Source organism: Centrocercus urophasianus, unplaced genomic scaffold (genome assembly GCF_019232065.1).
Source record: "Centrocercus urophasianus isolate 14NV4802_14NV808 unplaced genomic scaffold, USGS_Curo_1.0 seq_47, whole genome shotgun sequence".
NCBI lineage: Eukaryota > Metazoa > Chordata > Aves > Galliformes > Phasianidae > Centrocercus > Centrocercus urophasianus.
The window spans coordinates 2,341,251-2,365,770 of record NW_024885055.1 but is presented as its reverse complement, the minus strand read 5'-3'; the positions used below and the strand labels follow the sequence as shown (position 1 = coordinate 2,365,770).

Genomic DNA, 24,520 nt, shown 5'->3' with positions numbered 1-24,520 from the left:
GGAGGAGTTGGGGCTTGTGAGTGTGACCTGCTTCTGGGCAGCCCTGCCTGCCCAACCCCGTGCTGTTCTCTGCAGGGTTATGGGTGCCCCAAGGGATGGAATGCCTCCCCTATGAGGACAGGCTGAGAGAGCTGGAGCTGTGCAGCCTGGAAAGGAAAAGGCTCGGGGGAGGCCTGGGAGCAACTTCTCAGTATCTAAAGGGGCTGTAAGAAAGAAAGGGACAGACTCTTGAGTGGGGTCTGTTGTGATGGGACAAGGCGAAATGACTTTGAACTACAAGAGGGGAGGTTTAGACTGGATGTAAGGCAGAAGTTCTTTAAAATGGGGGTAGTGGGCACAGGCAGTGGCACAGGTTGCCCAGAGGGGCAACAACTCCAGAGCAGTGGGCAGCCCATCACCGGAGACAGCCAAGCTCATGCTGGGCACGGATGGAGCTGTGGTGTCCCTGTTACAGGGCAGTTGGCCCAGATGCCTTCAGAGGTCCCTTCCACCTCCAGTGATTCTGTGAAGCTGGGCTGGATAGGAAGCAGTTTTCAGTTTTCTCTGCTGAATGCCTTTGTTGCCATGTCCTGCTTGCTGACCACACTAACTGCTCTCCATCTCTTCCCGCAGAGCTCATGTATTAGTTTTACCTACTGGAAAGAGACTGTATCTATACTGCTCAGTCCAGACCGGACGTCCCCCTGTGCCATAGTTAGCTACATCGACGAGGCATATATGGACATTGACAGAGACTTCTCTGAGGAGTAATTCTTCGCTCTGGCTCCTGATGGGCAGCGCTCAGAGGGTTACCTGTCAGCCCGTGGATTTTCAGGGATACGCTGTGCTGTGTGCGCGGCTCGGAGCCGCGGAGCGTCGCCGCCTTGTCCAAACCCCATCCCTGCTCTGACCTCTGATGGATGAGACTTTGAAAGCTCTCTGGGTTCACATTCAGGGATGTATTTTCCAGTTGTTCTGGGATAAAAAGAATCACCTGCAAAAAAAAAATTATTCCCCCCCCCTTTTTTCTTTCACATTTTTCTCTCTCTTTCTCCCAATCCAATGTGGATGGTCAGAGAGTTTTGAGCTGACAGATGAGGATAGTCTGTGTGTGCCAATGGAGTTTTGGTTCTTTTCCATGGCTGTCAGAATTAGTAAGTCGAAAAGCACAGCAATTGCCCTCCCAATGTGAGCTCCAAGGAGCCAGTCTGCGTGGGACCTGGATGCACCAGCCTCATGCAGAGGGCTCCCTCCAGTTGCAACTCTTCTGTTCGGGTTTGGAATCAGGGGTTTAAGGGTGGTCAGAGTGTGAGTGTGTGTGCGTGCTTTTAATTCCTGAGAGCCCTTGCTCCAGTCACCTCTTTATCATCTACTTTTGGATCATTTGGTACTAAATCTGTTCAGCTGTCTGTGTTAGGAGAGATCCTCTGCTCCTGCTCTCTTTCCTGCAGATCCTCCCCACCTGAAGGCATTTCACAGTGCTGCGGAGCACAGAGACATTTCAGTGGTGGAATTGCAGCAGGCGTTGGCTTTTTTCATGGAGCACTAGCATTAAAATCTACTAATTTTTCTAAACTTGGGGCTTGTCCCTTCTTGGGTAACTAATCTGGTTTTAAAATCCTTTTCAGGACCATTGCTCTTGATGCTAACCTGCAATGGGTGGAAGTCTTACATCAGTCTCTGCTTCAGGTCCTTAATATCAACACACACGTAAATCTTAAGTGCAATATTGAGCGGAGACCTCAGTTTTTCCTGGATCTGTTTTAATCAGAACGTGTTAAAGGCTGGGAATGAACACTCCTAGTTGAAGGTAACTTTGCAGGATCTGAAGGGAAAGGGGGGGAAAGCAGGTTTTGGCAGTTCATGATTGCCAGGCCTGTGCACCCTCTGCCAGCTCCCCAGTGTTCACTGTGTTGCTCCAAGGACATCACAGTCGCAGGAGTAAATACAGCCTGAAATCCTGCACCACTGCACTGAATTCAAAGCATTGCATCTTGCAGCTCCAGCTCCAAGGACGCAGTTTTCTGAAAAATGCATCTGAGTTTTTAAAGAAATCTTCTAACTTTCATGAGACAGTTTGATGTTGGCTCTCTGGGGCCCAGGGTTGAGGAGGGCCCTGAGCTGCGTGTTTTGTTTCTATCCCTTGGCAGCAGAATGAAGCCCCCTCTGCAGGGTCCCTGTGCTGGGACCTGGCTGAGAGGCGGAGACTTCCAGCCCCACGTTCAGGAGTTGCTCTCTGAAGTCACCCCTTGCTTATCTCCCACTTCTGTGTCCTGTTCCAACCAGCAGGCAGTGCTTTGCTTGCAGGGTGGGCAGAGCTGCTGAGCTTAGGCTGGGGCATTCAGTCTCTGCTCAGGGTGAGCCCTGGGGAGGCCGTGCCCAGCTCCAGTGTGCTGCTGCTGTGGCAGCTGCCCCTCTGCTCTCTGTCAGCTCACCCTCACCCTGTGCGCCCCCCCCCCCCCCCCCAGCTGATTTCTTTCTCATCTGTACTTTTTTGTTCTTGGCTATTTGTGTTTTTGGTGTATCTTTGCTTCTTCTTAACTGTAATAGATGTACACTTAAAATAAATGCTTCAAATTAAAAGGCTTTTAAGTTAAGGGATGCCTTTTCCATAGTCTAGTTAATTGGTGTATCCAACGATTGCTGCTATAAACCTGCAAAGTCTCATTTACATCTCTGTATTTATGTAATGAGGAGGGAGGGGCCAGGCTCTGTCTGTCCTTGGCTGCGCTCCCAGCTGGTGAATCTTCCTCCTCGTGGGGGAGGGTGGCCATTTCCACTCTGCCCTGCTTTTTTTTGGGCATTGCCTGCTGCAGGCAGCTTGGCTCTGCATCTGCCTTTAGGCTGAGCTGGCTGCAGAGGCCCAGGCTGGAAGCCTCTGGCAACAGCAGGTGCTGGACTGTAGGGGCCAGTTCTGCTTGCAGGGAGCCCAGAGCTCAGCACAGGTGGGGCTGCTCACTTCTCTGCCAGCCCCCCCAGGCAGTGCTCCTCACTGGGACCAGGTCGAGGCTGCAGTGGGTGTCAGGATGGGGACGGAGCTGGGAGCCTGCTCACTAACACATCTGGAAGCCTGCACTTCCCCACGGAGAGCTGAGGTGTGTGCTGCCCCCGTGAATGCCAATTTACTAACTGCAAATAAACATATTAAATGGAAACTATTAAAGAAATCTATTTTAAAGAAACTACTGGAGGTGTCTTTTCTTTCGTAGTCCCTTTGCCAAAGCCCTGGTCGACCTCTCTGTGCTGCGCAGGACTGTGCTTAGATGGTGTGAGGAGGTCTGTTCTGCACTCCACCCTCCCCCGTCCCCCAGCTCTGGTCGGCCCAGCTCAGCGTGTGCTTGGGGGCTCTTGTTTCCCACCTGGAGCAAACTGGTGCAGGGTGAGGAAAGGCCTGTGCCTCTTGCTGCTGCCTGGCTGTGAAAGATGCTCTCAGAGATCCCAGCTCACCCTGCACCTCGCTGCTGCAGCCCCTCATACCAGCACAGACACAGAGGAGCCGCTCCTGGCACAGCTACGTTTATTAACTCGGCGCGAAGCTGGCAGTGACTGTTGCAGCCATTTGCCTCCAAGGTACAGCAGGCAGCAGGGCGGGCAGCCACGCTCCTCCTACTCGTGCTGGTGAAAGAGAAGGGTGTTGGTGCTGTGCAGCTGCTCCTCTGGCAGCAGAGGGTGGGCAGCGGGGCTGGGCCTTACCTTGAAGGTGATGACCTCCTTGGTGCGGGCACGCAGCTTGTTGACCTGCGTCTCAGCGATGTCAGCTCGCTCCTCAGCGTCATCCAGCTCGTGCTGCACCTTGCGGTACTTCACCAGGTTGGAGTTGGCCTGCTGCTCCTGGGGGGAGGCAGGGCCAGGGGTGAGGGACTGACCTGAGTACTGCCAGAGAAGAGCAGCAGAGCAGACCTGCACTTACCGCCTCCTCAAACTGGCGCTTGTAGCTCTTGACCTTGCTCTGCAGCTTGTCAATCAGATCCTGCATCCGAGTCAGGTTCTTTCGGTCTTCCTCCGTCTGCAAGTTCCCCCCCACCCCAGTCAGCAGGGCTCCGGTGCTGGGCAAGACCTCTCAGCCCTGCTGCCCCAGTGCAAGGCAGCCCTGTGCTCCCTTTGCATCCACCAACTCCATGCCCCGTGGACTGGCCCTGTTGGGTCCCAGCCCTCAGCTGAAGCCATGCCACCAACACAGAGCAGGAGGGCAGATGCTGGGGGTGTTGAGTAACCTGAGGGTCAGCAAATGGGGAGAAGCGTGGGGCCGAAGCTGCGCCCGGTGCTGCCATACCTGGTAGCTCAGCTCCTTAATCCGCCGCTCGTACTTGCGAATGCCTTTCTGGGCTTCAGCCATCTTCTTCTGCTCCGTATCCAGCTCTCCCTCCAGCTCACGCACCTGCAGCCAGGAGAGGCCACCTCAGTCATGGGAGCCCAGGCAGGGACATCCAGCCCCAGCCACTTCCCCAGCTCAGAGCAGCTGCAGCTAAAGGCTGAGCCACTCCAGGCAAAGGCTCCAGGCTTACAAGTCTTTGGGCCTGCCCTGTGTAGTTCCAGTGCCCTGCAAAGCCCATACCACCAGGGTTCTGCCCCTGTTCCCTCACCCTGGCCTCCAACTTCTGGATCTGCTTCTTGCCCCCCTTGAGAGCAATCTGCTCTGCTTCATCCAGGCGCATCTGCAGGTCCTTGATGGTCTGCTCCATGTTCTTCTTCATCCGCTCCAGGTGTGCACTCGTGTCCTGCTCCTTCTTCAGCTCCTCTGCCATCATGGCAGCCTGCAAGGCCAAGTGCACAGACACATCACTGGGCAGCCCTGCCTGGAAGAGCTCTGAGACCTTCATGCATGCTGCATAACCTTGCCAAGCCACTCAGCACCATCCCCAGCCCCCTCTTACATCCGTGATGGCCTTCTTAGCCTTCTCCTCAGCATTGCGGCACTCCTGCACAGCATCCTCCACCTCACTGCTCAGCTGGGAGATATCGGTCTCCAGCTTCTTCTTTTGGTTGATCAGGCCGGTGTTCTGCAGGCAGAGAGGCAGTGCCACAAGGACTGGCCATGCCCAACAGGCTCACGGCTCACCAGTCCCAGCAGTGCCCCAGGAGCCAGTTTGCAGCCCCTCACCTGTGAGTGGAGCAGGTTGACCCTTTCCGTGGCCTCCAGCAGCTCCTGCTCTGCCAGCTTCCTGCTCCTCTCAGCCTGCTCCAGGGCAGCCCGCAGCTCCTCCACCTCTGCCAGCAGGAGATTGTTGCGGCGTTCCAGGGCGGCCGCCTGTTCCTTCAGATCATCGTTCTGGCGCTGGGTGTCATCCAGCTCGATTTGCAGGTCCTGCGGGGCAGCGTGGGGTCAATTGTGACAGGAAGGAGGAGGGAGAGCTAGGAGAAGGCAGGGGTGGCACAGGGGCAGCAGCCAGCCCATCCCCCCCACCTTGATCTGGGCCTGCAGCTGGCGACCCAGTTTCTGGAACTCAGCAGCCTGGCGGTTGGCATGGCTCAGCTGGATCTCCATCTCGTTCAGGTCTCCCTCCATCTTCTTCCTCAGCCGGACAGCTTCATTCTTGGCCCGAGCCTCAGCATCCAGCGTGGCCTGCATGGAGTCCATGGCACGCTGGTGGTTGCGCCTGCGGGAGGGATGATGTGTCAGCTCCACTCCTGGGGACATCTGTCTGGATCAGCCTCAGCCAGACGTGCTTGTCTCGTGGCCATGATGCTGCCCCAGCCCACAGCAGCAGCCCAGCCTGCCACACGCACCTCAGGTTCTCAAATTCCTCATCCTTTTCTGCCAGCTTCCTGTCTACATCAGCCTTGATCTGGTTCAGCTCCAGCTGGATGCGCAGCGTCTTGCTCTCCTCATGCTCCAGGGCTCCCTACAGACAACAGCAGCTCTGGGAAAAGTCCCTCAGGGAAGCCTCCCCAGCCTGGCCTCAGCCCCCACAAGCAGGACCCAGAAGTGCATCCAGTTGCCCCAGCACCACCTCCCCAGAGCTTTAGGGAGTCCAGGGGCTCTCAGGTGCAGCAGGCATCTGTGAGCTTCAGTGAGAAACACAGGCTCACCTCAGCCTCCTCCAGTGCTGCCTGGATATCGCTCTTCTCATTCTCCAGGGCTTTCTTCAGCTTTTCCAATTCATGAATGGTTTTGCCGCTCATGCTTATCTGGTCGGTCAGATCAGCAATTTCCTCTGGCAGGAGCAGAAGGTGTTTGGTCAGGAGTGGGGCTGCAGTGCCAGCCTCTTGCAGGACAAACTCATCACCCCACCCAAGCTGTGCCCACGTTCCCCCAGTCCCTGGGTGCTGAGGCTGTGCCTGCAGAATGGGCACCAGCCCCCTTTGCTGGGCCCTGCTGTGCTCCCCTGTGGCCAGTGCAAAGGAAAGGAGGGACAGGGCACAGGAGGGATGTGAGGAACCACAAAAGACCCTCTTGTCAAAGGATCACAGTGCTCCCTGCCTAGATGGATGTCCATCCTGCCACACAGCTGCCTCAGGGCTAAGGACATGGGAGCTATGGGCTGTCCATGACAGCAGGGGCCAAGGCTGCCAACAGTCTGAGGGAAGGCCTGATCCCAGTCCTACCCTGCAGGTTCTTGTTCTCCCTCTTGAGGGTCTCCAGGTTGTCCAGAGACTCCTCATAGGCGTTCTTGAGCTTGAAGAGTTCTGTGCTCAGGCTGCGTGACTCTTTCTGTGATGCCTCCAGCTCTGCCTGAGTCTCCTCATACTTCTGCTTCCATTCAGCCAGGATCCTGTCAAAGTTGCGCTGCTTCTTGTCTAGGGCAGCACAGGCAGAGTTGGCTCGCTCCAGGTCCACTGAGAGGTCCTCAATCTCTGTCTGCAGCCGGTGCTTGGTCTTTTCCAGTGAGGAGCACTTGGCGTGGGCAGCCTCTACAGCCTCCTCTGCTTCCTGCAGCCGAATGGCCAGCTTCTTCCTGCAGACAGCAGCAAGGAGTAAGCGCCTCCAGCCCAAATGCCAGCCCACCTGCAGCTCTGCAGGGAAGGCTTGGTCTGCCCAAAAAGCCTCGGATTTGGGAGGGTCACATCCTTAAATAGAAACCTGCCACCCACAGGTAACCTAATTCAGGCATGAGACTCACTTGGCTTCCTCCAGCTCCTCTGTTCTTTGGATAGCATCTGTTTCGTATTTGGTTCTCCACTGGGCCACCTCGGCGTTGGCCTTGGACAAGTTCCTCTGGAGCTCGCTCTTGGCCTCCACCTCCTCCTCGTACTGCTCCCGCAGCAGGTCGCAGTCATGGCGGGAAGCTTGCAGGGCATGCGCCAGGGCATTCTTGCTCTGAGGAAGGAACAGCTCATGAGATAAGCAGTTGGCCCCAGGCCCCTGGATGCCAGCTGGGATGCTAGCAGGGAAGCAATTCTGTTTTTCAGTGACTAAAAGCTGCCTTGGTGCATCTGTATGCAGGTTACGTCCCACCTCCTCAGTACTGCGCTGGCCCACTGCACTGCCATCTGCCACTTTGAGCCACCCAGAGACCAGCCATGGCCCAGCAGTCTCACCTTGGTCTCCTCTTCTAGTTGCCTCTTGAGTTCCTCAATGGTCTGTGTGAACGAGGTCTTGCCACGGCTCAGCTGGTTGATGAATGACTCCTTCTCCTCCAGCAGCCGGCTCAGCTCCCCTGGTTTCAAACACAGCCAAACAGCTGTGCTGGGGCTGGATACCCATGCTTGAGCCCACACCCGCTCACATCTTATGGCCTTCAGTTGCACTGAGACTCCAGAAGCCAATTGTAACCCCAGTAAGGCAAGCTGTGGCCCATGAACAGAGGTGTCCCCCAGAAGCTAATGGCTAAGTGTGACAACTGAGAACCCTCTCCTGATGCCTGAGATCACCCCCCCCCAGCACCTGTTAAAACAGCCTTGCCACAGAGGTTCCCTCCCTTGCCACACCATACAACAGCACTGCAATCCCTGAGCAGAGGCACACCATGGACATGCATTCCCCTTTCCTCCAGATGGAGATTCCACTGATATCTGCCCCTGCGAGGAGCTGGACAGCCTGCACAGCTGAACCACAGCTCCCCAGCGCAGGAACAGGCACACACCCCCACCTACCATTCTCAGTCTGCAGCCTGCCCCGCTGTGTGCTCACATCAGTCAGCTGTCGCTGCAGCTCATCCACCTTGGACTTGGCTTCGCTCAGTTGGTCCTCATAGGTGCGGCACAGCTTTTCGGCATTGGCCTGCATGTAACAAGTAAAGCCTACATGAGACAAGGCTCTGCCCCAAGAGCACCGTCCCAAGAGGGACTCAGTGACTGCACGGCCTGGGACCTTACAGCCCTGCTCAGTAAATCCCTGGTGCACACAGGGCAGGTAGGAAGAGCCTGGCAGAGCTTTTACGTCCCTACTAAGCTAACCGTAGCATTCTGAAGTCTCTCACACAAGTACTGTATTCCCAGATCCTCCAGATTTCACTAGGACAAGCAAAGCACTCTGCAGGTGCTGCCACGGCGACAATAGGGACAGGCTACACCCAGTGAATAAGTGTGCATGGACAGGGCTGTGCAGAATGCATTGCAGTGAGCTGCACTGATGACAGACTCACAGCTGCCTATTCACAAAGGAGACGAAGCTGCCCAGTGCAGAGCACCCACCTTGTTCTTGGTGAGGTATTCAATGTTGGATGACAGGTCATCCACCTCCATCTTCATCTCGCTCTTCTCCTTCTCCAGCTTCTGCTTGACACGCTGCAGGTTGTCGATCTGCTCGCTCAGCTCAGCCACGCTGTCTGCATGTTTCTTCCGCAGAGCGGCCGCCGTGGACTCGTGCTGCAGCGTGGCCTCCTCAAGGTCCCTCCTCAGCTTCAGGAATTCCACCTCCCGCTTTTTGTTCATCTCCAGCTGTGCAGACGTTGCTCCTCCAGCCTCCTCCAGCCGCTCACTCAGCTCCTCCAGCTCCCGGGACACTTCTGCCCGCTGCTTCTCCACCTTGGCTCGAGCGGCACGCTCAGCCTCCAGCTCCTCCTCCAGCTCCTCAATACGGGCCTAGAAGGGACAGGATGGGGCAGATGTTCCAAGCACTGTCTAATGTTCCAGCATCTTTGCTCCCCACAATGGGACAACCCACGTAGATGCCCCCTGCACATTACATCTGATGGGAATTTGGGACTGCTGGGCCATGAGAACAAGACTTCCAACCATACCTGGAGCTCCTTGATCTTCTTCTGCAGCTGGGCCTCAGTCACCTGCTGATCCTCAATTCTTGAGTTCAGCTGACTCATTTCGAAGTCCTTCCTGTACAGAAAGAAGGCAGAGCTGACCTCTGCTCAAACACTATCCTGCCCTTTGCATCCTGAAGCCGGAGGAAAAGTATTCCCTGCATTGTATTATCCAGGCCCAGAAGAAAAATAAACTAACCCTCAGAGGAAAGCGCACAACAGGGTGAAGAGCAGCAGATGGCCTGGCTCTTAGATTTTGCCTGCAATTGCCTGTTCCCCAACTAGAGCTGGGGATGAAGTCACAAGGTGATGAAGTTTGTACTTGTAGCTGAGGTCTCAGCTCCACATTAGAATCCTGCCAAACAAGTCAGTATGAAGGAAGTCCTACAGCTCCCTGATCTGTCAGTCTGTGCAGCTGAGAAACTCCTCAGGAGAGCAGCCCCTGCAGCACCTCTGCACAGTGCCCATTAAAACTAAACCCTCCGTTTGCTTGGACTGATCACACCAGCAGTGCTCAGAGCCACATCCCAACAGGTCCTGCATGTGTCTACCTGGCTTAGAAGCAGGCACTGACAGATAAAGCGCGCAGCCCAGTACGTCACACACTCACTTTTTGAGTTTCTCCTCCAGCTGCTGTTTGTCATTCTCCAGATCCATCACAGACTCCTGTGTCAGCTTTAGGTCTCCTTCAAGCTTCCTCTTGGCTCTTTCCAGGTCCATGCGGATTTTCTTTTCTTGTTCAAGAGAGCTTTCCAGCTGGAGAACAAAGGGCAACAGGATAGGGAGGGAAAGAAGCCCTTGTAGTGCCTGACCTCCCCCATGCCCATTGCTTGGGAACTTCACCCAGCCCTGAGAGCCATAGCTGTTTCCCAGTTGGCCTCCTGTTCCTTCCCCTCAGCCCAGGCTGCTCCCCATAGGGGTCCTCTGGTTCAGGGGCAGTTTGTCAGTGAGGTTGCTCACCAGTTGGCCTTACTGCATGGGAATCAACAATCACCACGTTTTCCAGACCCCACTCGGTGGCAGCCCATGGGTTCTCCCAAAGGTGTGTGATTCAAACCACTCTCACTTCACTGTCACTGGCCATGACTCACATCATCCACTTGCTGCTCCAGTTTGACCTTCGCTTTGGTCAGCGTGTTGACCTTATCTTCCTCAGCCTGCAAGTCATCCAGGGCCTGCTGATGAGCCTCCTGTAGTGCTTTCTTCTCCTTCGTCAGCTTGGCAATAATCTCATCCAGAGCAGCCATCTCCTCAATCAGGTTTTTAACCTAGATCAGATAGGTAAAAAAATTAAGTGCATCTTCTTAGAGACAGGTGATGCAAAGCTAACAAAGCAGCTTGGCCTACGAAAGGCAGGAATCCATGATCAACAGGAGCTCAGTAACACAGCAGCAGCCAGCTCCTTTCTCCTTTGGCTGGCTTTGGTCAAAACCCCAAAACATTTGCTACTGCACAGAATCACTTGCCCATGCCAATTCCATGCTGTAAAGCAGGACACTGTGGGGTTTTGCTCTCTGCCACACCTTTTAGCACTCTGCTCAGCCTCAGCTCCCACACGTGAGCAGTATTGTCCCCAGCAATTCCCTTACATGCCCCTAAATGGCTGACACATCTTGGCAATTAGGCCGTCCCCTGCAAGAAGGGTCAGTCACCTTGTTCTCCGTGGCATGCTTCTCCTTTTCCACCTTGGCCAGTGTGATCTCCAGATCATCGATGTCTTTTTTCAGCTCTGCACACTCATCCTCCAGCTTGCGCTTCTTGGCAGTGAGGTCTGAGTTCATCTCCTCCTCGTCCTCCACACGCTCTGTCAGCTCCTTCACCTTGGCCTCCAGCTGGATCTTGGTCTTGATCAGCAGGTCACAGCGTTCCTCTGCATCTGCCAGGTTGTCTTGCTCCTAAAAAAGATGCAAGAAAGCTGGTGCTCATCCACTGCTCCAAAAGTATACAGCAGTCACACTGTCCTTGCAAAAGTCAAGGAGCGGAAGACAGAGCAAACCCAAAGTGATCAGTTGTAATGAAAGGAGCTCCATGCAGGGCCAAGGGACAACATCTAGCATTGACCAGAGCCAAAAAGCTAACTGCACCCAACTTTCCAGAGGCAAGAAACACTGAACTGATGCTTTTTGGCACAGAATTGCCACACATCAGCCACAGCTTGGACAGCAAACATTCCCATCACTTCCACCTCCACACGAGATCACCCTTTTCAGAGCCAGGGAACCATGAATTCCCACGACAGCCTTGAGACAGCAAGACTGTAATGCAGCTTCAGGTTTTCACTGGGTCTAACACAGTATCTCAAGTGGATTGTGGCAATGAGTGGGTCTCAGAACTGCAAGAGTCTGGAGAAGGGATCCAGCACTCTCTCCTCCTTCCTCTACCCACAGACCCTGCACTGTGTTTATGCTGCCAGGGAGAGGGTGAGGTACTCACTGCCTGCAGCTGGAGAGCCAGGTCATTCTTCTCCTGGATCATGGAGACCTGCTTCTCTTCCAGTTCCTTCCTCTTAGCCTCTGACTTCTCCAGAGCCTCCTTCAGCTTCTGGAACTCCTCCTTCAAGTTGTTCATTTCCTTCTCAGTCTGAGCAGACTTCAGCAAAGGCTTGATCTTGAAGAACAGTTTCATCCAGGACCAGTTCTTAACAGCATTGAAGGCTCGGATGTTCCACTGGATGGTATAGAGGGCTTCCCTGGAGGAATACAAGCAACAAGGATCATCATGGGTGTAGATGCCCCACCTCCAACTCTCATCTGCAGCAGAGACCTGACTCCATCCTTCACCAGCAGGACAAACAGCAGTACCATAGAACCATAGAATGGCCTGGGTTGAAAAGGACCTCAAAAATCATCTAGTTGCAGGGTCGCCAGCCACTAGAACAAGACACCCACAGCCACATCCAGCTTGGCCTTGAATGCCTCCAGGGATGGGGCATCCACAGCCTCCTTGGGCAGCTCTATGTCGTATGAATGATCACACTGCAGTGGCGCTGGTGGGACGGGTGGTGTGACTCTCAGATCTCCTTCTGCATCCACTGAATTCTTCCAATGGAAACCAAACACTTTCCCAGCCCAGATGCACCGACTCTTCCTGTCAAGAATGCCAGGCCCTGTAGGTTTGCCTCCACCCCTTCCATGCTGTTGTGGTTTAACCTGGCAGGTAGCTGAGCACCATACAGTCATTCACTCACTCTCCCTTGGCTCTGTACAGCACTGCTCAGCAACAACTAATACAGCAGTGTGTTATCAACATTATTTTTTTTCCCTAAAGAGAAAACACAGTATCATAACAGACACAGTGAGGGAAATAACAACTCTGTACCAGCTGAAACCAGGACACATGCTCATCCTCTGCCAGCTACAGGCAAACCCCACAAACCAAACCCACTGAAATGCACAGAGGAAAAAAGAAGCACTCACAAAACTCTTTCTCCCCCCACAACTCTACCTCCTGCTGATGATCTTCTGATACTCAATGCGCATGAGGTGCCCACGGATCCTGGCCTGCAGCATGGTCAGGATCTTGGCCAGACGCTCATCTCGCATCTCTTCCAACATGCCCAGCAAACCAGCCTTGAAAAACACCTGTAGACAAAGGTGTGAGAATGGAGTCAAACATGACAGAGAGTCCATGGGTGACATGACGTGTCAGACAGGCCTGAGCTCTATGTACAGCCCAAAGTGGGGGTATTCAGAGCAGCAGGGCACAAACCCAGGCTCTGTAGAGAGGGGAGCAGCTGGACACCAGCTCTCCTTGCCCTGCATCCATCCCCACATAGTCCCAGTAGGACCAGTTGCTGCACTGGGTGGTATGAGCTCAGGCAGCAGCACCCAGACCTGCTTCCTCCTAGCTTCTTTTCGCTTCCTTCAGTCTCATGAAGGCCATGCTCAGCCTGCAGAGCACAGGGCTTCAGCAGAGCTGCAGTAAGACAGAGGGCAAGCTGGGCAATACCAGCTAGCTGGGGTTGCAAAGAGATGGGTTGCAATGAGATCACCCCCCCAAGGACCAGCAGTTGCCTGGTCTCACCTTGGTATGACCAAATTTGTACTGGGAGTGATCCAGTTCCAGAGAGCTCAGCAGCTTCTCTGTGGCCTTTCTGCTGTCCATAAACTTGTCATCTGGAATGGCTGCTGGGTTCAGGATGCGGTAGCTGCAAGCACAAAGCAGAGGGAGGGCATTCAAGAAAACCTCAGCACAGAGTTGGTGGCTCCATTATTGTCCCTGTATCCAAGTCGTGCCAGTCCCCACACACTACAGCACAAGCTAAAGCCACAGACGGAGCAGGAGCTCCAGGCTTCAGTTTGGGATCTGCTGCAGAGCAGATCCCAGGAAACCTTGCCATATCTTAGGCCCTGTACATGAGAATGACTGTGCAGGAGGAGGCCACTGTTCTCACCTTGCCTGGCTCAGGCCCAGGCTGAGCAGGATGGATGGAGTCAACTTAGGGAATGGTAAGGATCCCCAAAGCAGAAGGATATCAGAACCAGGACCAAAGGTCCTGTGCCTTGCCTCCAATCACCTGCATCAATCCTGCATTCAGCATCTGAAATATCAGTACCCCTGCTGTCTCATTGTGCCTGGCACAAAACTATCCACATTTGGTACCACAGCTATCCTGACCTGTCACACACTGCACATTATGTGGGCTTCCAAGCAGCCCGGCACAAGCTGGGAGTTTAGCTTCCCCAGAGCACATGCTGGGGAGGGGAGAAGAGGGAGTTACCGCTGTTTGAAGTCTGCGTAGAGGATCCTGTTGGGAAATCCCTTACGGCAGATGCGGATACCTTCAAGGACACCGTTACACCGCAGCTGGTGCAGCACCAGGAAGGCATCCATGGCTCCTAGGGGGTGAGAGTAGGGACAGAGGAAACATTCAGCCCAAGAGGATGGAGGGAGCATGACCTGAACTCTGCAAGCAGCCTATGGGGGCTGTTCTGGGAACACAGGTGTTAAGCTGTTTTGTAAGCCTATACTGAGCATCAGTGCTGCAGCGCAGGCCCAAGAGGATAGAAGTCAGTCTGAAAAATTCATCTATGCCTGATGTCAAACAAGTGCAAGGCAGCCCAGCTGCCAGCACACAGCCCAGCTGGGAGCCTGGCAAAACTTCTTCACTGGTAGAGGAGACTGGCAAGGGTCTCAGTGGTTTCCACAGAAATGGAGCCAGGTCTTGGCAGCAGCAGAACCGCTGTGAGAAAAGGACTGGGTAGCACGTGGGCACAGGAGCAGGGCAGGAGTCCCTGCCAGAAGGAGCTGCCAGGGTGCTGTCTCAGTCCATGCATACCTGGGGTCTTTGTCTCATTGGGGATGATGCAGCGGACAAAGTGGGGCTGAGTGGAGCGCAGGTTGGTCATCAGCTTGTTAAGATTCTCCTGTAGGGCAGACATGGGGGATGAGGCATGAGGTGATGTCTCTGCTCCCACAGTGCTTCTCTCTGGCTCCTTCCTCTCACAGGCAGGCAGAGAGCAGATACTGCCCATGGTGGGGGGAGAGAGGAGGGAATTTCCTCTTGCTTCGCTGCTGCCCATAGCATCAACACTGCCTTCTGCCAAGGTGTGTGCAACAGCAGAGAAACCATGGTGGGCAGACATGCCAACCAGAACTGGTTTTGCTGTGCCAGACAGGAGTCAGGTGCCTCACAACTGTTTGTAAGTGAAGTTCTGCTACAGGGAAGAGCCAGAAACCAAGACTAAGCACATTTCTGCCATACAGCTCTGCTGGTGTCCATCAGCCCTGCCCTCAGCACTCTACAAATCCAATGCTGGCATCCATACCAACTGCAGCCCTCATCTCAATAGGGGTTTTCCTTGTACCCCAGAGTGCTGCCCATGCCCTCTGGCTGTAACAGAGGGCCCTGCCAGGCCAGCCTGAGCCTTCTCCATCCTTCCAGCAGCTTTACATCAGGTCTGGCTCATGATGGATGCTATGTGAATATCTGCTTGGAGACCAGCATGCCCTGGCAGGACAGTGGAGACGAGCTCCTGGGATTAAGGCCCTACAGTAGAGCATTGTCAGAGGCCTGAATCCTGGGATGACTCACAGTCTTGCCTTTTCTTGTGGGAAAAGCGTTTGCATCCTTGTTTTTTTCCCAGGTTGCCTTTCCTTCCTTAGAGGCTCAGCCAGTCCAAGACCAGCTCTGGCAAGCCCTACCATGGGGCGACTTCTCACCACAGACACTTCCCCGGGACTGTGAGTTGTGCAGAAGAAAGAACACCACATGCTTCTCTGAATGAGGTTTGCTCAGGAACCTTGTCCCCAGGAACCTCTCCTTGGCTACTAGAGCTCTGGGAGGATCTGATGGCAAGACTCTCTTTGAACACCCTGCAACCATAAGGCTGTCACAGCAGACCACAGCTTTGGGATTACAGACACCTCTCTGTGCTGTTTTTAAGTTGACTGAAGTCCAGGATGGACAAATAAATGCCATGGTGAGCATGGGATCAGGGGCACGAGTTATCCTGAGCTGTCACATAGCTCTCCATGGACAGGAGAGCAGAGAGCTGCATGCTCAGAGACCCATTAAAGCCTCCTCCATTTTCTTCTGCCCAAAGGCTGTCCTTCCCGCCGACAAGAATGAGGAGAGAAGTAGCACAGACTTAAAGTGATGTTCATGTAATACAATATCTAAACATCACTACAAGTCTTAACTGCCGCTCCCTCAGAGGTGAAGGAGCTGCACAAGCATCACGTGGGCAGAAGCAGCACAAGCTCCAGCTCAAAGGGAGCCATGGCTCTCCCAGTCTGGAGCCTCACATCCTTCCCTAGCAGCACGGGGACAGGGCTGGGACTCTGCCAGGCACAGGGCCAAGTAGAAGATGCCAGGAGCTTTTGGCTAGCCAGGACAACTCTCTGGAACCCTTGTGGTCCTTCAAGACCAAGGAGCTCATGTGTAAGACAGCCTGGAGTTCTGGAAGGGGAGTGGGACTGGTGCTGGGATGCTCTGTACACAAATCCCTCATGGCCACACATGAAGGGTTGGCTCTTACCTTGTGTAGCTGGGACACTGTTTGGAAGGAAGCTGCCTTCTTACGTTTCTCCTTGGACCCTGGTTTGTGAGGTTCCTCTGTTGGGTTAAAATATGGATTAAGTACATCAGCAAAGTGACAGCTTGCTTTGAAGGACTCCATAGCACCTCCAAGCACCTCTGCACTGAAAATGTCAGTGATATGCCCACAGCCCTCACTCTCTGTAAAGCAGAGATAGTAACACCCAGCTGCAGACTTAGCCTGACAAAAACTCCTCCCACAGCATCCAGCTCTGTGTGTTGTCCCCCATCTCTTCGCAACAGGTCAGTCCTTCACGCATCCTACGTCACTTCTTGCAGGTCTACCAGGACAGGAGTACAGCCCTGCATAGACTCAGCCTGCTTTTCCATAGCCACCTAAAGCCCCTAGGCTAGGGCTGCACATCCAGAGCACCCACCCAGGTGAGAGGCTTTAAGAGCTGGTGTGGGTCCTCCCTTTGCCCAGGCTGCTCCATCGACAGCTGTGCGTGTGTATGATAAGGCTTTGCAGTTAAGGGATCAAAGTGCAGCTTGAAAAAGGATAAGGTTGTTCCTCACCTGAGCTGGAGCCCACATAGTTCTCATAGAGAGAGGCCAGGAGCTTGTTTTGGGATTTCTGAAAGACGGCCACCACTGTCTCATTCAGGGGGTCCTTGTTTTTGTCCAGCCACCCAATGATGTTGTACGGCACCTGTGGGCAAAGGAGAAAGGCAAAGCTCAGCCCTGCAAGAGGAGAGCGAGTGCTGCCGAAGAGCAGGCAGGCACGTACCACACCAGCATAGTGCACCAGCTCAAAGTGGGCCTCGTATTTCCGCTTCTTATCCGGCCGGGGCTTCTGGAAGTTGGGTGACTTCCCGATGTGGTTGTCGTAGAGCTTAGCTTTAAATGACATGTCGGAGGCTTTTGGGAACATGCACTCCTCTTCGAGGATGGACAGGATTCCCAGTGGCTGCAGAGAAAAGGTGGCGTGAGGAAATTTGATTTCATTCTTGCCACGTGCCATCCCAGAATGGGAGACTCTCTGTGCTACTGGGCAAGGTGAGGCAAGAGAGGTCATGTCCTCACTCAGGCAAACAGTGCAAGACATCTACCATGGGGCAAACTCTCCTTGCTCCCCTGGTGTACACCAGGCTGCTTCTTCCGCCCAGTGAGAGTGGGACTGGCCAGGCCCACAAGACATTGGTCTTGCCCAGATGTGGTCTACTGTCAGGAGAGGAGTGGTCCCCTCCAACATCCTGACAGTTGTGTTCATTTAGGAAAAAAAAAAAAAAAAAGGGTGGGTTTCCTCCATGAAACTGTGGAAATCGTTTATAAGAGGTGCTCAGAATCAGTGAGATAACCATTCTCTAGAGGAAAAATTCTCTGTTCCATCCATTTTATTCTCTCCCCCCATCTCCTGGTTCTGTTGCTCACTGATGAGTATAACAGAATTCCCCACAAAGACAAAAAATGTGTCTCAAAATACGGTCCAAACAATGAGCTAAAGGTTCTGAGTTACAAATGTGGGAAAAATTAAGTTGTCCAGTTGCCACTGATTGGGGAGAGACTAATTCTATTTCTGGTAGCAGAGCACTTCTCATTGTTCCTGTCTTTACGAACAAGCTGTCTACCAGAAGTGCCAATTCTGTGTCCTGGTTCGTGCCTTACCTTCTCAATCAGGTCAATGCAAGCCTGTAGGTCCAGGCCAAAGTCAATGAAGACCCATTCGATGCCTTCCTTCTTGTACTCTTCCTGCTCCAGGACAAACATGTGGTGGTTGAAGAACTGCTGCAACTTCTCGTTGGTAAAGTTGATGCACAGTTGCTCAAAGCTGTTGAACTGCAAGAACAAAACCAACCTGCTTCAGCAAGTAAAGCTCCAGAGATGAAGAGAATCACTGTTCTGCTTTGTCTGGGTGTGAAGAACAACCCCTGCTGGACTTAAGTTGCTACCAAAACAGGTAGCCAGGAGCTCACTGGAGGCTTCACAGCAATGTTAGAGCAGCAGCTATGGAGCTGCCTGTTTATTTCAGACGAATAAATACAGACAAGAGCTCGTTCTATCAAGACCAACAGTTTCTTGGCAGAGATAGAGCTGTTAAGACAGCAGGGGACCTAGCTGTCTTGTTACAACATTCCCCTGAGCCCACTGCAGGGGGACTGCAGAACTCACCTCGAAGATCTCGAAGCCTGCGATGTCCAGTACTCCGATGAAGAACTGCCTGGCCAGCTTGGTGTCCAGGGTCTTGTTGATCCGAGTCACCAGCCACTTGAACATACGATCATAGGTGGCTTTGGCCAGGGCTCCCACAGCATAGACAACCTGCCAAAGGAAACAGGTTGTGAGCGCCATGCATCATACTGCTTTTGCAGGCATTAGGCTGCAGGACAGCACTCCTCTTAGTGCACAAAGGAGAGACTGACAGATCCCGGGAGTTCAGGGTTGCAGCATTCTCTCTGATAAGCTTTCCCATGCTCACAAGCATGTTCCTGCACCTCTGGTCCAATGAGCACCAGGATGGCCTCCAAGGTCTTGGGGTATATGCTCAAGTCCAAAGTGATATTTTCAGACGTGCATGGCAGGAGCCTACACCTCACTGCCTCTGGATAGGACTCCAGTCAATATCTCAGGTCCTCTTAAATTTTACTTAAGAATTGGCTGAGAGCATCCAGGCCAGGTTTGGGTACTCAATCATGATGTGGCTGAGCAGATGCATTTTTTGCTGCATTACAGTCTCCCACAAGATCACTTATTTAGATGAGATTTCTATTGTCCAGAACTGAACTTTTCAGGGGACTGTGACTGTCTGAAGCAGATCCATAGAAACCAAACCTTTTCTGGCTATGATCCAACTCACATTTCAAAGATACTGATAACCAAAGCCTTGGTTACCATCCAAAACAACCTGCCAACCCTGAAGCCCACTGTCCCAACTACCAGGAACCAGTAAGTGTGGATACATCCTACCATGGTGCTCTCGGGTCTCCTTCCTAACTGAAGCACCAGGCATCCTGAGCAAATAACACTGCACACAGGGCCTGACTGCAGAGTCACATACCAGCATGGGTATAGAAGCCTGTGTCCTGAAACACCCACCTGCTCTACATTCTGACCTTTGGTCACGTACTCGTTGCCCACTTTCACACGAGGATGGAGCAACCCCTTGATGAGGTCAGCTGAGCTGATCCCCATGAGGTAGGCAGCTTTGTCAGCACCTGTAAAACCGTACAAGGCATTAGGAAACAAGAAAGTAGGACACAGAAAAGAAAAAATCAGCTATTCTGCTGATCAATGCTAACTAACTTCAGGCCTGCTCCAGTGGCTGAACTGTGATTTCCAATTTTGGATATTTCATGCTGTTCTTACAGGCTGCACCTCCTGCCTTAGAAGTTACAGTTTAGAGGGCTGGGATCTTAGATTCTCATGCAGTAAATCTGGGCTGACGAGGTAATTTTTGTCTCTTTACAGTAGACTGTAGCGAGGAAATCACCTCTGTAAGAAATCATTTCTACTAGATCACAGTCTTTTTTAATTACCATGTAGCAGCTGAACCTGTATTGACACTCCTCATGAAGACAAACTCCTCCATCACGAGTGTTACCACAACAAGGCCTGCCCCCAGGTGAACATTCCTCTGTGTGCCCAGAGCAGGTCCTAACACTGCAGCTGCTCAGGATCACAATCTTGAACGTTCACAGACCAGGGCTGCTTTCACAGCCTGCCCTCAGAGGAGTTTGGATGCCAAGCTCAGGTTGGGTGAATCTGGCAGCACAGATTAAAACTCACTTTCAGTGCCATCAGCCTCTGCCTGCTCTTCCCGCTGCTTCTGCTTGAACTTCATGTTGCCAAAGTGCATGATGGCGCCCACTATTTTATAGGAGCCGTATTTCTCATCATTGCTGAAGCCCAAGATGTCCATGGCATGCTGAGGGGAGACAAAGCAGCACAGACAGAACAAAATCAGCACCCTGAGGTGAGGGTGGGTGCTCCCGTTGTCTCCCAACATGTTTTCCCTATTCTGGGGCTGAGTGGGACAGGGTGTTCTGGTCTGTGAACATCTGGCTGAGGAATCCCACTCCATGAAAATCTGGCCGTGAGTCTAACACCCCCAAGATGCCCATACTCTCCCCCAGGACCCCACTTCTGACTCTGTGGCATGAAGGAAGTGCACATACATCTGTTGCCATGAGCTCCTCGCCGTCATCCAAGTTGTCCACAGTTGTTACACCCTGAGAGCAGAAGTGGTAATCATAGGGGTTGAGGGAGAGCAGCAGCATATCTGTTGTGAGAAGACACATATGCAGTGAGGCCAAAGTGACAAAGTTGGTGCAGAAGAGCCAACACTGGATACAGATGAAGAAGTAAAGCCATACTGGCCTCAACTAGATGGCACCAATCACCTCTCCTGCTTGCTATCTTGGGAGATGGCTTTGTTGCAGACTGATTTAGAAGTGGCCATCCATGTCCTTGTGACCACCAGATAAGATTACTGCACAGTGCAGCAATCCAGACCTGCCTAATAAGGTATTGTTCTGGAGCCAGCAGAGGACTTGAGAGCCAGCAGCCAAGTGGCTGACCTCCCCAGGGCATTGTGACACCCATCTTCCTGCTGTGTGGAAAGGTTTCATGAGCACTCTGTGCAACCTGGCATCTAGAGGACAGGCAGGACTGCCCAGCACACAAGAGTGGCTCCAAGGCAAATTCGGGGTCAGCTGGTACTGTATTGGGGAACACATTCAGGATATGTCTATACCGGGGTTGCTGCAGCAAGAGAGCTGTGCAGCTGTTTGCAAATTCACCTGAAAGAAAATCATCCCCCTAGGGTGGCAGGAGGAGCTCAGACTGGACTGCAAAACCCTACCCCAAAATGAGTATATATATCCTACCTGCATGTGCTGAAGTCAGTGCAGAATCACTCAACAAGGAGTTTCTGTGCAAGGCACCTTAGCAAGGTGCACTCCCACCCTGCAGACAGACTCAGAGACTGCTATCCCACTCCCAGACAGCTGCAGAAAGGTCTTTAGTTTTCAGACCAAAGCAACTGGTTTCTCCACCCTGAATTATCTGAAAATCCTACAATCCTGCACAGTCATCAAAGCATTTGAGGGCAGGACCTGAATGGTAAGCTGGGTTTGCTCAGCCCTTATGGACAGCAGGATCCTGACGCTCAAAACAGAGCTCTTCCTGGCTATTTTCAAGCTGTCACACTGTAAAGGCTATGCTGCCTTACCTTGCAGCTCTGGTTTCTTCCCAGAGAGGATCTGGTAGTAGATGTGGTAGCTTCGCTCTTTGGGTTGCTGGAAAATCACTCTTGATTTTTCCAGGAGATCTAGAAGCAAACAGGGCAGAGAGATTACAAGAGGGCTTGCTTTGCCCTGGAGCTGACCCACCATCAGCAGAAACAGTGAGAAAGAAATCCACCCCCTGCAGCTGGCACGTGTTACTCACAGATGTCGATGTCTGCAGAGGCCAGCTTCCCCGAGGGGCCAAAATGGATGCGGATGAACTTGCCCTGAAAGCATTTACAGGGAGGTAAACACCAGGCTTGTCTACACAGGCACAACTCTGGGCAGCTCCTAGTAAATTCACACAGCTAAAGCATCACTGGCAATTTCCCACTTCTGCTGATATTAGGCAAGATACTGTGCTCTGTGAGAGACAAGTGGGTGAAGTTCTCTGGTAGAAGGTAGGCAGTATCACCTGGGGCTTTAAACACTGGTGAGCAGAAACACTGCTCACAGCAAAGAAATCCCTGTCCTCAGGCCTGCTCTGAAAGCTAAGCACTCCTTGTAGAGCAGTATGACACCCAGTCTGCCCACAGCCTCCTGGCTATCACGTGCTGAGCAGACTCAGCCCCACAACCTCTCCGTCCCCCACAGGCACAAGAACAGGCATCAAAGCCACCTGCGGTCAAACAGCTCCACACCCCAACACAGACCCAGCCTGGGCTTACAAAAGGGATGCAGCTGCCTCAAGGACACATGTTTATCAAGCACTCCGAGCTTTGATTGCTGGCCCCTTAGTGCTGATCCTGGAACAGACTTTCCAGCTCTAGGCTGTCATTACAGGGACAATTCGTTCTGACCAACATGCAATCCAATGCACCAATTTAGCCAGTTTGGCCCTGGCAGCCCTTCCAGCCCTCCTAGGAAGAAGATCTACTTCTGTGCCCACACCATACAAAAGCAATTATGCTATGGATGACATGTTTAGCTTACATATACCCTGCACATCAGCAGTGGCTTTCTAAGACACTTACAAAACGTGAGGAGTTGTCATTTCTTATGGTTTTGGCATTGCCAAAAGCTTCCATAGCTGGGTTAGCCTCAATGATTTGATCTTCGAGGGTGCCCTGGAAAACAAAACCAAAGAATGCATCAGCTCCCACTCAGCTAAAGGGGATCTGTCATCAGTGTCACAGGGAAATGAAGCATGAGGCTCTGTGCCCATCTGCCTGCTGCACTCATTAGATGTCTTTAAAGCCTGCTGTTCCTGAAGTCTCACGTTGTCTCATGACGGGATGCAGCTGGGTTTGGGGTCAGAAGAGTTGGATTTTGCAGCAATGCTCTCTCTGGGATTCCCCTGCCTGAACTGCACCCAGAAGTCCTTCACTCCCTTCCTAGGCTGCTACAACATGCAAACCAAGAGCAAGCACACACTGTCACAACAGCCCAAACATTTTAGGTTCTGCCAGGCATTTCCCCTTCCACCAAACCAGGGTCATGGACAGTTCAAGCATCAGTGCACTGTGAATGAAGAGATGCAGAAAAAAGGCTTAGCTCCCTGCACCAACCAAATGCATGGCAGGGCCACAGCGTGACAGGGACACATCATGGCTCCCAGCTGGCATGATCTGCTGGTCTCTCTGCATCTCTTTGGAGCAAACCTCGAGATTAACAGCTCCATAACCATGCTTCATACGCATAGTTCATAGTATGTTTCATACATGTAGTTCAAAGAGACAGAGACAGGCACCACCTAACACAGGCAAAGCAGGACAAGAATTAGAAGAGAGACGCAAGAGACTTGTGCCAAACCACACGAAGGACAGTGGAGTCTGACAACAGGGGCACTTTCCATGAGAGAGCCTTTCAGTGCCCTCACCCTGACACCATGACAGCTCCCACTGCTCTGCTGCTGGGTGCCAACCACCACATGTGGGGCATGGCTGCATCCTGCCTCTGCAGCTCCGGGCACGTAAAGGGCAAAAGAGACAGGGAGCAGCTGTGAATCATGGTTTTTAGTAGCAAGCTGCATTTTTCCTTTGATATCCTTTGATCTGTTGTTCTTAAGTTTAGCCCAATCTAAAACTGCCCTGCCTGCCCATAGGCCACCCCAAAGCTCACACACGCAGCCCTCCAACTGTTTGGCTCTTAGTAATAGCTTTCCTGAGTGGGCTGAGCTTCACATTTTAATGAGGATTTCCCACCCAAAAGGGTAGGAATGCAGCTGGCCATGCATATAAGCTAAATGCAGCTCCTTGGTGCTCCAAAAGAGGAGCTGGGAGTTAAGGGCATACATGTGAGCTGCTACAATGGCTGAGCCATGACTGTAGGCACTGGCATTTCCTATCACCCTGCTGTAGCTCCACTGCAGCAGAACCCAGTGCTCAGCATTAAAGATTAAGAGTCTGTAACACTTACCCCAGTTTTAGTGGCAACAGCTGCCTAAAGAAAGGAAAGAAAATTGTCTTTAGAAATCCAGAAAAGCCAGGCAAGAACCACAAGAAGCATGATCAGAAAAGCAGGACACGGCCATTTAGTGCCAAAAACGGCCCAAGAAAAAATGGGAGGATTAAACTTTTTAAGATATGCCAAAAAGTTGTTAAATAGATTAGCTCAAGAAAATGAAGAAATGCATCAAAAAGCAAGAACAGTTAAATCCAAACCAAGTAAGAGTAAAGAAAATTTTGAAGTATTGTTTGTCTGATACCTAAAGCAGCCAGTTTGCTTCTGTAAGGGGAAAGCAGGCTGGAGCCTCAATGTATCGAGAAGAAAGAAGCAATTGCAAGAGCAGCTCAAAAATTACCAGCACCAAAGAATCAAAACAAGAGCAAGAAAAGGACAAGGTAGAGAAGGGTCAAAATGAACAAAAGAAAAGAAAAAGAAAAAAAGAGGAGAAAAGGAGGAAAAGCAAGGCTTAAAAGAGCCAGGTGGGAAATTGCAGTTTTACACCATTTCTTTTGAGCTCCTTAAGAAGATCTGTGGGGTGTTGAAGAAAGAAGAGAAGATAAAGAGGGCATCCGAAGTGCCTGTTCCAGGCTGCTCACACTGAGCAGACACTTAAAAAAATCCATTCCCCCCTGAGCAAGATAGTTTCAAGCCTTGCTTGTTCAAAAGTCAGGGAAAAGCCAAGCCCTGGGCGGGTCAGACCAAAACAGGTTTCCAAATGCAAAAAGTTGAGAGAAGAATTTAAAAAAAAAAAAAAA

At 52.3% G+C, this 24,520-nt stretch overlaps 2 protein-coding genes across 4 annotated transcripts in view; one reads left to right on the top strand and one right to left on the bottom strand.

Annotated features, from left to right (window-relative positions):
- The window catches only part of LOC122168862 (transient receptor potential cation channel subfamily C member 4 associated protein), a 31,266-nt gene extending 28,105 nt beyond the window's left edge, over nt 1-3,161 (top strand). For all 3 annotated transcript variants that reach the window (XM_042834503.1, XM_042834506.1, XM_042834504.1), the window contains exon 19: nt 613-3,161. In XM_042834503.1, coding sequence (XP_042690437.1) covers nt 613-750 — 138 coding nt within the window. In that variant the 3' untranslated portion in view covers nt 751-3,161. The remainder of the gene's footprint in view (nt 1-612) is intronic.
- Nucleotides 1,648-24,520, bottom strand: part of MYH7B (myosin heavy chain 7B) — a 27,632-nt gene continuing 4,759 nt past the window's right edge. Inside the window, exons 7-42 of the mRNA XM_042834508.1 lie at nt 23,736-23,759; nt 22,352-22,444; nt 21,541-21,604; nt 21,323-21,421; nt 20,268-20,371; nt 19,879-20,017; nt 19,189-19,307; nt 18,265-18,414; nt 17,761-17,931; nt 16,883-17,062; nt 16,672-16,804; nt 16,097-16,173; nt 14,395-14,482; nt 13,837-13,954; nt 13,140-13,263; nt 12,561-12,697; nt 11,550-11,805; nt 10,769-11,011; nt 10,208-10,384; nt 9,727-9,872; nt 9,102-9,192; nt 8,554-8,943; nt 8,014-8,140; nt 7,459-7,577; nt 7,041-7,237; nt 6,526-6,875; nt 6,010-6,134; nt 5,707-5,822; nt 5,384-5,576; nt 5,081-5,284; nt 4,854-4,979; nt 4,563-4,733; nt 4,253-4,357; nt 3,890-3,985; nt 3,673-3,810; nt 1,648-1,737 (exon numbers count right to left, since the gene is read on the bottom strand). Of these exons, the coding sequence (XP_042690442.1) occupies nt 1,648-1,737; nt 3,673-3,810; nt 3,890-3,985; nt 4,253-4,357; nt 4,563-4,733; nt 4,854-4,979; nt 5,081-5,284; nt 5,384-5,576; nt 5,707-5,822; nt 6,010-6,134; nt 6,526-6,875; nt 7,041-7,237; nt 7,459-7,577; nt 8,014-8,140; nt 8,554-8,943; nt 9,102-9,192; nt 9,727-9,872; nt 10,208-10,384; nt 10,769-11,011; nt 11,550-11,805; nt 12,561-12,697; nt 13,140-13,263; nt 13,837-13,954; nt 14,395-14,482; nt 16,097-16,173; nt 16,672-16,804; nt 16,883-17,062; nt 17,761-17,931; nt 18,265-18,414; nt 19,189-19,307; nt 19,879-20,017; nt 20,268-20,371; nt 21,323-21,421; nt 21,541-21,604; nt 22,352-22,444; nt 23,736-23,759 (5,280 nt within the window). The remainder of the gene's footprint in view (nt 1,738-3,672; nt 3,811-3,889; nt 3,986-4,252; nt 4,358-4,562; nt 4,734-4,853; nt 4,980-5,080; nt 5,285-5,383; nt 5,577-5,706; nt 5,823-6,009; nt 6,135-6,525; nt 6,876-7,040; nt 7,238-7,458; nt 7,578-8,013; nt 8,141-8,553; nt 8,944-9,101; nt 9,193-9,726; nt 9,873-10,207; nt 10,385-10,768; nt 11,012-11,549; nt 11,806-12,560; nt 12,698-13,139; nt 13,264-13,836; nt 13,955-14,394; nt 14,483-16,096; nt 16,174-16,671; nt 16,805-16,882; nt 17,063-17,760; nt 17,932-18,264; nt 18,415-19,188; nt 19,308-19,878; nt 20,018-20,267; nt 20,372-21,322; nt 21,422-21,540; nt 21,605-22,351; nt 22,445-23,735; nt 23,760-24,520) is intronic.